General features: G+C 39.2%; 1 protein-coding gene across 3 annotated transcripts in view; it reads right to left on the bottom strand.

Moving 5' to 3' along the window:
- The window catches only part of PLPPR5 (phospholipid phosphatase related 5), a 124,572-nt gene that overhangs the window by 32,019 nt on the left and 78,734 nt on the right, over positions 1–13,819 (bottom strand). For all 3 annotated transcript variants that reach the window (XM_019457598.2, XM_019457596.2, XM_019457597.2), the window contains one exon: positions 7,468–7,644. In XM_019457598.2, the coding sequence (XP_019313143.1) occupies positions 7,468–7,644 (177 nt within the window). The remainder of the gene's footprint in view (positions 1–7,467; positions 7,645–13,819) is intronic.

The following is a 13,819-nucleotide window of genomic DNA, read 5'->3' as shown; positions in this document are numbered from 1 at the left end:
TTTCATTAATGTTCTAAATTAATGAAAAATTGGGCAGATGAAAAAAAAAACTGATACAAATTCTTGTGAAGTGAAATTTGTTGAAATAACTATATTTTAGATATATGGATATATGGAAGATATACAGAAGTCATGAGATGAAGAAAAGTTGATCTAGAGTTAGTATGGGCTTCTGAAATGAGTGTCACTGCTTTTTCTGTGATTTAGGTTTGGTAAACTCTTTGAAAGGTTTTATCAGTTATCTCTTTGCCTTAATTGAGGGTTAGGACAACACCACTGAAGCAGCTGAGAATTCATATGCGAACTATTTAAACACATAGTAGATATTCATTAAATAGTATCTATTAGCATAATAATTATTCTTCATTACTGTTATTATTTAAATTATAAGGCAGGAAATTGCCAAATCTTCCTTGGAATCATATTCAAATATTTAACAAGTCTTGCTTGCTAACATTCACAAGTATGGAACTGATTTCCTATTAGAAAAATGCTCATAGGTAAAAACTCGTAGGTAAAAGAAATTTGGTTTTTAATCCCAAGTCTATATGTTCTTGGACAGTCTCTGGGTCTGAGTTTTCTCAAATTGTAAGTGAAAAGATTGCAATATCTTAGCAAGTTAGTCCATTCTTTTGGTTGTCAAAGGTATGAAACATTCAGCAAATGTTCAAAATGAAACCCAAGATCTGCCCGTCTTTCTTTCTTTCTTTCTTTCTTTCTTTCTTTCTTTCTTTCTTTCTTTCTTTCTTTCTTTTTCTCTTTCTTTCTTTCTTTCTTTCTTTCTTTCTTTTTCTTTCTTTCCTTCTTTCCTTCTTTCTTTCTTTCTTTTGAGAGAGACAGAAACAGTGGGGGTGGAGAGAGAGGGAGAGAGAGAATCCCAAGCAGGCTCTGCGCTGCCCGCACTGAGCCCGATGTGGGGCTTGAACTCACAAAACCGCGAGATCACAACCTGAGCTGAAATCGAGAGTCAGACACTTAACCAACTGAACCACCCGGGTGCCCCAAGATCTGCCCATATTCTTACCCTACCCTAAAGCTTGATTTTTTTCTGGATCTTTTCAGGAAAACCACCCCCACATGTCTACTTCCTTAACTGCACAAGGCTGAAAACTTAGATTTACCCTTTACAGGTCCTACACACAACCCTTTACTCAATTTCCTCAATTTTCCTTCCTAAAAATTCTGATTTCTTGTATCTGCTTTGTTCTACCTCCATCACCAACTCCAAAGACTAAGCAATCACCACCACTTTCTAAAGTCTCCCTAAATCCAATCTTGGCTCCCTCCAATCCATTTTTAGAGTGGCATAAGAATGCTCTTTCCAAAATGCAAATTGGATCATGTCACCCTCCTTAAAACCATTGTGGCTGGCTCCCCATTTCTCTTAGAGTGTAAATAAACCCTGCCCACCTTGTAGCCTTCCTTTGTTGCACTTCCCAAACACCTTCTGTTCCTTTTCACTGCATTTTGGTTGGAATACTCATCTCCACACCCTTTAGGCACCGTATCCTACTCATCTGTGGTATCTCATCTCAGTATCACTTCTTCACTAGTTTTCTCTGACCCCAGGTTGTTTTTGTCTGTTTGATCACATCAATCTCTGATGCTTTTCATGAAAGCACCTATTCCTAATGAAATTATACAGCTGTTAGCATATAACACGTTGGTTGACATGGATCTCTTCTAAGGTGGTAAGCTCTATGAAAGCAGAGATGCTGTCTCTCTTTTTTTGCTCACCATTGTATTCCCAGTGCCACAGTGAATGAATAGACTAATGAATGAGCAAGTGTCTAGGCCAAAAATTCTCACATTTTCTGATATTCCTATATAATTTAAAGTGACATTCCTCTGAAGCATTTTATTTTTACATTAGTGGCTTCTATAATTCTACCCTGTTCTACAAAAATGACACTAATAAGTCACCACTACACATATAGTTTTGTTTTCTTTTTCCAGTAGTTTTAATAAATTAATCTGATCCATTTGTGGTCATTTTCCCTCTTCCCTTGTGGCAAGTAAAACATTTATTGCATGGGGTGAAGTGCATGGTCTCCGGGGGTCAAATAGGGCTGAGCCTTAATCCTGGGCTCTCTGATTTAGTCACTCTGTGAGCCTGGGCAAGCAACTCAATAAAACTAGACTTCTTCTTCTACCTGAAAAATGGGGACAACAATACTCACATCTCAATGTGCTGTTGTGAGGAATAATTGAATTAATATAATAAAGACTACTCAAATAACTCTTATTGTTATTACTACATTACACATAGTTCTATGGCTCAGTAACTTGAACTACATGACTTGACGCAGTCCCTCGTTTTTGAAAGCACTCTGAAGCATACATTTGTATAAAAGAATATTAACCAATCTACAACTTTTGTTCAGCTAGTATTTGTTTTGTATTTTCTTAAGCATAGGGATTCTATTCTTTAACTTTAAAGAAAATGCACACGGGAAGAGAGTGATAAGCAGGACAGATTATTATTCCTTGTTAAAATGTAACAGGCCAGATTTTGAGTACAGTGGAAATTCAGGAAAAATGGGAGAACTGGGTAGTCAGGGACACTTTCTGGGCAAGTTGGCCCTTGTTTAAGAAAAATCTCAAGTGCAAAAAGGATTTGAATAGTCATCAAAGGTGAGGACCAAGGCACCTGGGTGTCTCAGTTGGTTGAGCATATGACTTCAGCCCAGGTCATGATTTCACAGCTCATGATCCCACAGTTCTCCCACATTGGGCTCCCTGATGTCAGCACAGAGCCCACTTCGGATCCTCTGCTTCCCTCTCTCTCTGCCCCTCTCCCGCTCAAGCTCTCTCTCTCTCTCAAAAATAAATCAAACCTTTAAAGAAAAAAAAGGTGAGGGCTATGATAACCAGCATCTTCTTCTCTGCACCACACGCTTCACTGCACTTCTGACATATGGGATTTCACTTAACCCTCAAAAGAGATGTGGGAGATAATAAAACAGTTCCCCATTCATTTATTCATCCATCAAATATTTCGTGAGAAACCCCTATATACCAGACCCTGTACTGGCTACTGGAAATACACAGAGAAGAAAATAAATAAATGCCTTCTTCATGCACAGCTTACATTCTAGTAAGCTTGACAGCAAAAAACCCACAAAAACAAAAATATTGTATACGGTATATAAAAGTTGGAACATGCTATGGAGAAAAGTGAATAGGGAATGAGGAAGGGATTCCTTGGGGAGGGAAAGACATTTTAAATACAGTTCAGGGAGACCCCACTATGTTAGAAAAAATGAGGAGCTAAAGTGTGACCTGTTCAAGGTCACACACATAGCAGGTGGCAAAAGCAGGATTCAAACCTAGGTTCACATGACTCCCAGAACTCTGTTTTGCTCTCCAAAATATACAGAGGAGGGGCACTGGGTTTGTTCAGTTGGTTAAGTGTCCAACTTTGGCCATGGGCATGATCTCATGGTTTGTGAGTTGGAGCCCCACATGAGGCTCTCTGCTGACAGTGTGGAGCCTCCTTAGGATTCTCTCTCTCTCTCTCTCTCTCTCTCTCTCTCTCTCTCTCTCCCCCCCCCCACTCACTTTCTCTCTCTCTCAAAATAAATAATAAATGAACTTTAAAAAAATAAAATTGATACAGAGGAATGGGCATTCTTGCTGAGGCAAACACAGACTTGACAGAACCTTCTGTGATGCAAAGAAAACTGAGTGGATATGAAGGAGGGAAAATAAACTTGGCTGGGAAGAGCACAGCAGGAATGTTTTGTTTTGTTTTGTTTTGTTTTTTGTCTTGTTACTAGCAACAGATTATGTTCTAATAAGGAGAGAAGCAGAATGGGAGGTATTTGGAGGAGAGTCTGAAGTGAGGCAGCTAGGAACCGAGAGACAGAGGAGGGGTAAAGTGCTGATCTTGAAAATTGAGAGGTTATGGTCAGAATGGCCAAGAAATAAGATGTGGAGGAGGTATTTTGTAAGAAATAAACTGAAACCAGATGAATCACCGGGCGTGGGGAATGAACGAGAAGAATGAGTCAAGGCAGATGCTAGACATTGGGTCTGGGTGACTGGGGGATGTGGATGCTTTTAACTGAAACACAGAGGCTTGGAGTACGTTAGTGTTCGTTTATTCTGGAATACTTTCAGAGTTCTGCACACACTGCAAGAAAACTGGAGACACCCCAGGACATTGCAGGCCAGAGCTGTAGATGCTGCTCAGAATAAACGTTCTACTTGCCTAAATGAGAAGCTCAGGAATCATCACGGATTGCTCCCTCTTCTTCGCCTCCATCCTCTCTAGTGTGCCATCGAACTCCAAACCTTCCACCTCCACAAACCTCTCAGATACCCTCCCTTTTCTCTGTGCTCACACAGGCCCGATTTGTGCCATCTTATTTCCCTGGTTCTGTACAATTTACCTCCTCTATCCTCACCTGGAGTTTCACTTTCCAGCAAACCTATTTTCAAGGCACAAATTGTATCATAGAGTAAAAGAAGCTGAAAAGAAGCAAACTATCATTGATGGAACTAATGTCAGTCATTCGTGTAGCCATTCGTTGAACATATACTATTTTATTTAAAGTTTTAAATCCTCATAAGCTTTAAGGAGGCTTTCACTGGCCTCATTTAAAGAGGAAGAGGGATGCCTGAGTGGCTCAATCCGTAAAGCGTCCAACCCTTGGTTTCGGCTCAAGTCATGATCTCACAGTTTGTGATTTCAGGCCCTGTGTCAGGCTCTGTGCTAGCAGCACGGAGCCTTCTTGGGATTCTTTCTCTCTCTCTCCCTCTCTCTCTGCCCTTCCCCTGATCGTGCACTCTCTCTCTCTCTCTCTCTCTCTCTCAAAATAAATAAATAAACATTAAAAAACTACAGAGGAAGAACCTGAGGCTCAGAAAGGTTCAGTAAATTGCTTAAAGGCACAAACTGAATAAAAAAAAGAAGCTGCGATTCAACCAGCTTTAATTTACCTGAATTCTGACAGTGGTTCTCAAATCACCTACATTAAAAATAAAAAATAAAAAATAAAAAAGCCCAGCTTATTCTAACCTACAAGGCCATTCAGGACATTCACCCGGTGTTTTTGTATTTCCCACTCTTGTCACTGACACTGGACAATTGGTGCCACTCCAGGATGCCACCTCCTCTCATGTGCATGCTGTGCCCAGGCCTACAACTGACTAATAGCTCCATAAATGCCTCTTTTATGAAGCATTTTATATTGCTTCTATGCACTGTGCTTTTTGCCCATCATTCCTTATGCCATCGTTTAGACCTCTCTACTTTACAAAGCTTTCTTTTTTAAAAAGTGTTTATTTCTTTATTTTGAGAGAAAGAACATGCATGTGTGTGCACATGTAAAGCGAGGGTTGGAGGGCAGAGAGAGCTAGAGAAAAAATGCCAAGCATCAAGACTCGGGACTTGATCCCACGAACCACAAGATCATGACCTGAGCCGAAATCAAGAGCTGGATGCTTAACTGACTGAGCCACCCAGATGCCCCACAGACCTTTCAAGTGTATGTATCACCTCCCTTTTCTAACTATCCCTAATCCCAAAAGAGATCTCTCGAGTATACACACTGATGTCATTACATTTAACCCTCTATAAAACCTTCTGTGTCTATCTTGTTCCACCCAATTGTGATCTCTTTAAGTACATGGGCTCTAAATTTCTCATGTACTTATCCCCAGCATCAAGCACAGTGCCTGCATTATAACAAGGGTTCAGTAAATGTTTATGCTATGAAGGAAAAGAGGAAGGGAATATTTGATGGAATAACTTATTACTGTCTGACCCCTGAACCATACTGTAACTCCCACAGGAAATAGATCATGTTTATCTGAGCCTCCTTGCACCCCCAGTTCTTAGCACAGGACTTCACACCTGTAGACACACTCAGAAGTGGTTGTGCATGAAGGAACAAATGTTTTTTAGTTACTACAGTTAAAGCATTATTTTCACATGACCTTTTCATAAGTTCATTGTCTAGGTGTATGGGGATGTCTGAAGGGCCATTATGGAACACTCTAAATATGTGCAGTAGGCGGGTTTTGAGCCCAAGGGGATCCACAGTCCAACTCGTTCATCACATGCTTCTCAGATGAGGAAGTGACTAGGGTTCTAGATTTGGTCTTGCAAGGTGTTAATATAGTCACTGGAAGTAAAGGGAAGTTGGCAACAGCCACAGGAAGATAAAACAGGAAGATTGATAAGATGCCAGTGAAGATTCTCTGGACCCATGAGGCTGAAATGCAGTTACATGTGACACTAGTGTTTTGAAATTTTGATGTTTGGTTATTTCTTTTCATAGGATTTATGTAAGGTGTTGGTCTGGTTTTATTTTGTTTTAAATGTTTCAATCTGTTTCAAACTGTGGTGAGTGAAAGGAAGGAAAAGGCTCTGGACCAAGTCTGGGCCCCAGTTTTCCTGAGGCTATAGGATATCTCTGAAAGAGACACTGGGGTGGGCCTGAGTCTCCCAGGTACCTGGGGAACCAGCGGGGGTGACATCAGGAAGAGAAGTAGCACAGAGTGTGGGGCAGAGATGAGGTCATACTCACCACTCTAACCACAGGAGGTTCTACAGAAAAGAACTGCTTAAAATGCCTGGCACACAAAATTGTTAGCTGGAAAGGTTCATACAAGTTTTTGCTTACTGGTTCTAAACTAGGGAAAGGAGCTGAAGAAGAGAAGTTAAGCGCGAGAAGCAATTTAAATGTAATCAAAATGGAAATAAAGTGGGTTTTTTTTCTATTATAATGCGTCAATGCCAAAATATGTTTTGATTTATAGTCTACACATTTTCCCTCTGAGTTAAATGTTATACACTCATACTTATAATGGATTAGTTATTTCCAAAGCCGGACTAAAATGTATTTTCCAACAACCAAAACCTATAGTCATATTCCAAGGAGATTTTATAATAGTAGTAGAGATGGCGTGCTTATTTCATTAGAAATCACTACATAGTCTCTTCACTAGTTGACAAAATCTGGCTTGAGATGGTATTGTTTTGGAAACCACCCATGGACTTCTAGTTACTGAAGGGAACCAATTCATCTCTCAAACAAGGTTTACCTGTTACCAAGTGCTCTGACATGGCAGTTCAAGAAGACTGTGCTGGGACCCTGGGGGCACTTTGGGATGCTCTAGATACTCCGGGATGAAAAGTGGCCTGAGGAAATTTTAAAATATCCAAGCAATCCAATCTTAAAAAGTACCCAAGGAGGACTGAGCATTTTAGCCCCATTCCATTTTATATGAAAATATTTTGTTCACCTTTAGGTGTAGAATTTATATATTTTTCATCTCCAAATTTGACTTTAGGCAGGACAAATGAGGGAGGAGGAAGAAATGAATGACTTCAAATGTACATATTATAATTTGACCTACCACATTTAGACAAACCTGGTGATTCACACTGGTATTGTCATAGATGATTATAGAAGGTTTCTTAAAAATGCAATGAAATCCAAATAAATTTCTACTTACCAGAAATACTGCTATAGATATTCCAACCAGAAAGCCTGCTATCACATCGGACCAATGATTTCGATATTCTGCTACTCTGTTGAGTCCAGTAAGAAAGGCCAAACACATTAAGCCCAAACATAAAACGGGCTTAGCAAGTCTTGTTCCTTTGGCTTTGATTGTGTTGGTGATGTACATCTGAAACATTAAATGAAAAACATAGCTTTTCATGAAGGTCTTTTTATGATATACATCTGATATATGTGTATGTACACATATATATTTACAGACATATCTAGGCCTACATGGTCCAAATAATTAACTAGAGTTTATGAATTTTTTGAAGGAAGTTTCACAGAAGTAAAACTTAAGAATGGCGATTATTTGGGGTGCTTGGGTGGCTCAGTTGGTTAAGCATCTGACTTCGGCTTAGGTCATACCTTGCAGTTCATGAGTTCAAGCCCCGTGCTGGGCTCTGTGCTGACAGCTCAGAGACTGGAGCCTGCTTCAGATTCTCCCTATCTCTCTCTCTCTGCCCCTCCCCCACTCATACTCTGTCTCTCTTTCTCTCTTAAAAATAAAAAAAATTAAAAAAAAAAAAAAAAAAAAAAGGAATGGCCGGGGCGCCTGGGTGGCTCAGTCGGTTAAGTATCTGATTTCGGCTCAGGTCATGATCTCACGGTCTGTGAGTTCAAGACCCATGTCGGACTCTGTGCTGTCAGTTCAGAGCCTGGAGCCTGCATCGGATTCTGTGTCTCCCTCTCTCTCTTGCCCCTCCCCTACTCACACTCTGTTTCTCTGTCTCTCAAGAAATAAATAAATGTTAAAAAATATTTTTAAAAAAAGGAATGGTGATTATTTCATTTTACTTACCTGATATTTACTAATGGTCAATTCTTATGTAATATTAATCATCTAGAAACACTCAACACTCATATTCCAAGTGATTTTTTTAAATTTTCAATGTACCTATTAAACTATTAATATTTAATGATTAATGTAACTATTGTTTTATCTGAATTTACATCTTAGATCACTACTGTTAGAAGGGACAAACTGATGAACAAGTGTTTTTAATGCTTACATTTTTGTATGCTGTATTGGGATGATGCATAATTGATAATTCAGAACTTGTGAATGTAGCTATAAAAAATAAAATAAGGTTGATTTTCACTAAATGTCTAGACAGTACGTTGAAGAAGGAATTTGAGGCTCAGTGCAGGGCCAGTGTTTGCTCTTATGTTGTTATTAGAAATTGTGGAATTACTTTGTTTTAATTAAATTTTATCAGCCAGAATTAGGACAAGAAAGAAAGTTAATTACAACCGGGGAAATGTCTCCTTAAAACAAACAAAACAATTAATAGATACCTGCGTTTTTGGTGTCTTCACATATGCTAATGAAGAGCATATAGTGCCAATTGACTGCACTAAATGAAATGTCCTCAAGTTGCAAAAGTCACCACACTCAAGAATAATTTTGTCTTTCTTTCATTCTTATTTATTGTATAGCTCAATTGCCGATAATTTAAACCTTGTGTTACTACATAAGCAAAGCTGTTGACTGCACGGGAAGTGTGTCAGTTGATACATCAAGTCATTAGTAAAGTAATTATAAAGGAGGTAGCTTTTACAGTACAATACATTGTTATGTTGTTGATGTCAGTGGGTATCTAACACTGATGATATACTCAGAAAAAATACTTAGAGATGCATTTAATCACTTGCCTATTGTTCTGTGTTGAATAAAAAAAATACACTTGCCTGAGAGATTAAACCAAACATCAGCGCTTAAGTTTTTACTTCACAGCAGCCATTTCAGAATGCTATGAAATCCAGTAATTATCTCCCCCCCCACCCCGCCTTTTTTTTTTTTCTGGGCAAAGTTTGCAGCCCTGTTAGCTGCCAGAAGAGGCTGCATGAATATTTAAACAGCCCATGTGATACAAGGCTTCTATCTATCCAAGTTCTAGCCCTTTGCAGTCGCTCTCAGGTCCCAATATTCTGGGGGGGGGGGGGGGGGGGGGCAGAGGAGGGTGGGAAGCTGAATTGTTTCATCTTGGCCTTGCAACCTTAGGTCTGTATATTCTAAGCCTGTGCTTGGAAGAGCTGAATAATTTCAGTTACGAAAGATAAGTATACATGAGACGGAAACAAGAAGAGACAAGAAACAGAAAATGATACTCTGCCATCCCGAGAGAAGGTATTAAAGAGTTCTGCCCACACAAATAACAAGGCAGGGATATCACACTACTTCAGGTTTCCAGTGATGCATCTAATGGAATAATTCCTTATTTGACTAGTGCACACAAATAGGGAGTGAAATTTGGGCTGCTCGTGAGATTTTCCTTAACATAGCTATACGGCTAATTAATTATTTCTTACTTTTGCATTTCTTCACATTTGTCAGAACTCTAAACATACCCTATCCTTACTAAGACAAAATAAGGTGGAATGACAATTGATCAGTACTAATATTGCTAATAATCATTGTAGCTTTGATTTAATGAGTGATCCCTGTTGCAATGTTCTAAGTATTTTACATTAATTACCTTATTAAATTCTTGAAACAGCAATATAAGTCATATCTCATCATTTCCTTCATGTTATAGATGAAAAAAATTGAATCAAGATAAAGCTTATACTGAAGAAAACACAATCTGACTATTGGGGTGGCACTGTTGAGAACAGAGAATGTAAATGAGAAATAAGGCACCTCTTAGTCTCTCTGTCTTCTTTCTTTACTGATTTCTTGCATGGAGGAAATGGCCAATGGACATAAGCTGAGTATAAGTGAATGCAACAGAGGTGAAGTCAAAGATAGGAGAAAGGAGGCTGCTTTCGTATCATAAGGTGAGGTTACGTCTATACTCTGCTATTAGGGAGAAATAAGAAGTAATGTAGGGGTGCCTGGGTGGCTCAGTTGGTTAAGCATCGGACTCTTGGGCTCAGGTCATGATCTCACAGTTTGTGGGAGAGCCCCACATCAGGCTCCATGGTGACAGAGCAGAACCTGCTTGGGATTCTCTGTCCCTCTCTCTCTCTCTCTCTCTGTCCCCTCCCCCACTCATGTTCTCTTTCTTCCTCAAAATAAATAAATAAACGTTAAAAAAAAAAAGTAATGTAACTATGGTGTGTATGGAAAATCTACAGAATCTATATGGTTTTGGAAAGCATTTGTCTTCCCCTTCATCCTCAAAGGCCATCTCAGATACTTGTCCAAGTTGTGTACACTTATAGTAATCTATAAGCTTGGGTGATGCCTCTCTGAAGTCTCTTTTGAGTGTTTGCTCTAACTGCTCTAATGACTCAGCATTGGTTATAGGAAGTCCAAAGATATAGTCTAGCCACTACGCAAACTCACGAAAAAGCTCCTTTATGAGGAATAGCCTGGGAATTTGGCTCTTCCTCCACAGATTCCCACTTAATGTCCAGACTCAGAACGGAAAAAGATTGCATTTTAAAAGTTATGGGAAAAGGTGACATTTGTTCAAACACATTCAACTTTAAGGTGGATTATAGCATTGCTTTATAATACATAGATTTTTCTGGCACATAATCAGCATGGATGTCACAAAAGAAAAATTAGAGAGTTTTCACTTCTACTCAACAACTCTTTGGTACTTTATGAATGTAAATGCCTTTTACCCAGTCTAATTGTGTTATTCTTAAAGAAAGTCTATTATTCCTAATTTGCAGAAGAGGAAGTTATGCCATAAGAATCTATTAAGCAAGTTGGATACAGTACAGAAATTGATTATTTATGCTCTCTTGGTCTTTAATTCACTTATGAAACCATCTAGGTTAACCAGATGTCAACATGTAGCTAAAATAAAACACAAACAGAAGACTATGATTTGAGCAAGAGGAAATCCACTCAGTCCTTAAGGGTCAGTGGATGCTCACTACCTTACAGGTGTCCCCATTATCTAAACATTATTAGTAGTCCTTGTTCGTCCATTCCATGAGTATTTATTAGCACAAAGATGCAGAAGCCAAAGCTGATCATTTGCTCTCTGCTAACAGCCTGATATATATTCTTCTACACCTTTCTCTTTGCCTACAAATAGATACAATAACTTACACACACATATAGAGGGGTTGTGCTTGTTTGCTTTTGCTAAAATGTAATCATAATGCCCATGTTATTCAGTAATGTGAATTGACTCACTTCGGATAATAAACATCCATCTGTTGGGTAAGTTGAGAAAGTACCATATAATATTAAAATGACTATTATAGGGGCACCTGGGTGGCTCAGTGGGTTGAGTGTCCGACTTTTAATTTTGGCTCAGGTCTCATGGATCTCATGGTTTGTAAGATTGAGTCCTGCATTGGGCTCTGCACTGACAGCATGGAGCCTGCTTGGGATTCTCTCTCTCTCTCTCTCTCTCTCTCTCTCTCTCTCTCTCTCTCTCTCTCTCAAAATAAATAAATAAATAAAATTTTAAAAATGATACTATTATATAAGTAAATAAAAACAGACAAACATTTGTGTTTGTTAAGCACCTACTTCCTATACACCTGAAACTGTTACTTCAAGAGGAGACATCTATGGTGAGATCCAGAAGGATGAGTATGAGAGTTCCCAGTAAAGGGGAAGTGGCGGGGGTTAGGTGGGGGTGGGGGGAGGTGTCCTAGACCCAGGGGACAGCAGTGATACCCCTGCTATGTGCTCTCCAAGAATCTTGTCTGTCCTTTCTCAGAACACTTACCACCATGTATGGTGTTTATTCATTTTAGTTGTTTCCTTCACTAGAGTGAAGATACAGAAGTGAAATCTGGGTTCTGCATTATAAACACTGTGATAAGTTAGCACTTTGCCTGACACACAGTGAGCACTCAATAAAGCCTTACTGGACTTTCTGAATAAAAGAATGAATAAAATGAAAGTGCAAATGTGCAGGGGAAGGAGAAAAGGGTATTTCAATCATAGCATTTTTTACTATCTGAAATCATGTTATCCATTTCTATGTATATATGTTTATCTGTTCCCTCCATTAGAATATTCCATTAGGTGGAACCTACATCCATTCACCATTCTGCCTGATATGTATAGATCACCTTCTACATAGTACGTATTCAAAATTATTGTATGAATGAATGCATGAATGGCATGCTTGGGGAAAAGTGAATTTCTGAACTCTTATATAGTCTGAAAGTACATATCACTAGCTGAAATTGTCTGGTGCATGTATTTGTTTACTTGCTATTGTCTTTCTCCTTCTTGTCTATTTCATACTGCCTGGAGCCATACCTGGTGCAGGGAGGCACCTATGATAAGAGAAATATAGCTCCCTGAAGGTTCCCACACACTAATCCTATGAAACAGAGGAAGGGAGCCATAAGCTAAGGAATTCCGATAAACCCTAGAAGCTGGAAAAATCAAAGAATGAATTCCCCCCTAGAGCCTCCTGAAGGGGTGCAGTTGGGCTGAACCCTTGATTTTATCCCGGTGAGACCCATGTTGGATTTCAGAACAGCAGAACTCTAAGATGATAAATTTGGGTTAATTCACTAAGTTTGTGGTAATCTGTCATGATGTCAAAAGAAAACTACTACTTTCAATCAATATCTGCTCAGTGTGTGAATCAAAAAATGTACTGGGATTTGTAAAACTGATCCTGAGGAGGAGAGAACTGTGGCCTAGTGAGTAGCTCATCTGTTTTGCAACCAATAGGACGCGGTTTAATTACTATCTCTGCCACTTACGTAGATAAGCCTTGTTTAAGCCTTGGTCTCCTTATGTACAAAAGGTAAATGCTAGTGAAAGTATCACCACACAGTAAATGACATCATATAGGTAAAGTTCTTACCTATATGAAAGGAGTAATGACATCATATAGGTAAAGTTCTTAGGAACTTTAGGAGTAAAGTTGAAAGGAGTAAATGACATCATATAGGTAAAGTTCTTAGCACAGAGCTTGGCCCACAGTGAGTGCCTAGTAACTGTAGGGGTGAAGTCAGGGCAAGGCTGAAGAACACAGGAAGCCCAGGACCTATCGTGCTGTGTGACGGTGAAGGCAGTGCCTGGTGAATGGGCATAATTGGGTTTTTGGTGTCACTGTGATCAAGCATGTGGAGAACTTGGTTTCTTCTCTTGTTTCTATGCTTCTTGCACTTTTTCCATATGCCATTTTGCCATTTTTCCCTCTCTTCTAAGTTTTCTGTCTAAAGAGAGCCACTATTTCTTTGCAGGTAGTTGCCACCTACTTTATCCTTTGCCTCTTCTTTCTCAGACTAAATGGCCTCAATTCCACCCATCAGTATGGAAATAACTCTGTGGCCAGATCCCTCAGCAACATGACATTCTTTCTAGTGCTTTTGACATATTATAGTCCTCCTCCCAAAATGCAGAGTCCAAAATTAAGTCC

Source organism: Panthera pardus, unplaced genomic scaffold (genome assembly GCF_024362965.1).
Source record: "Panthera pardus isolate Hobbes unplaced genomic scaffold, ASM2436296v1 HiC_scaffold_11, whole genome shotgun sequence".
Classification (NCBI taxonomy): domain Eukaryota; kingdom Metazoa; phylum Chordata; class Mammalia; order Carnivora; family Felidae; genus Panthera; species Panthera pardus.
This window is presented reverse-complemented; position numbering and strand designations above follow the sequence as displayed.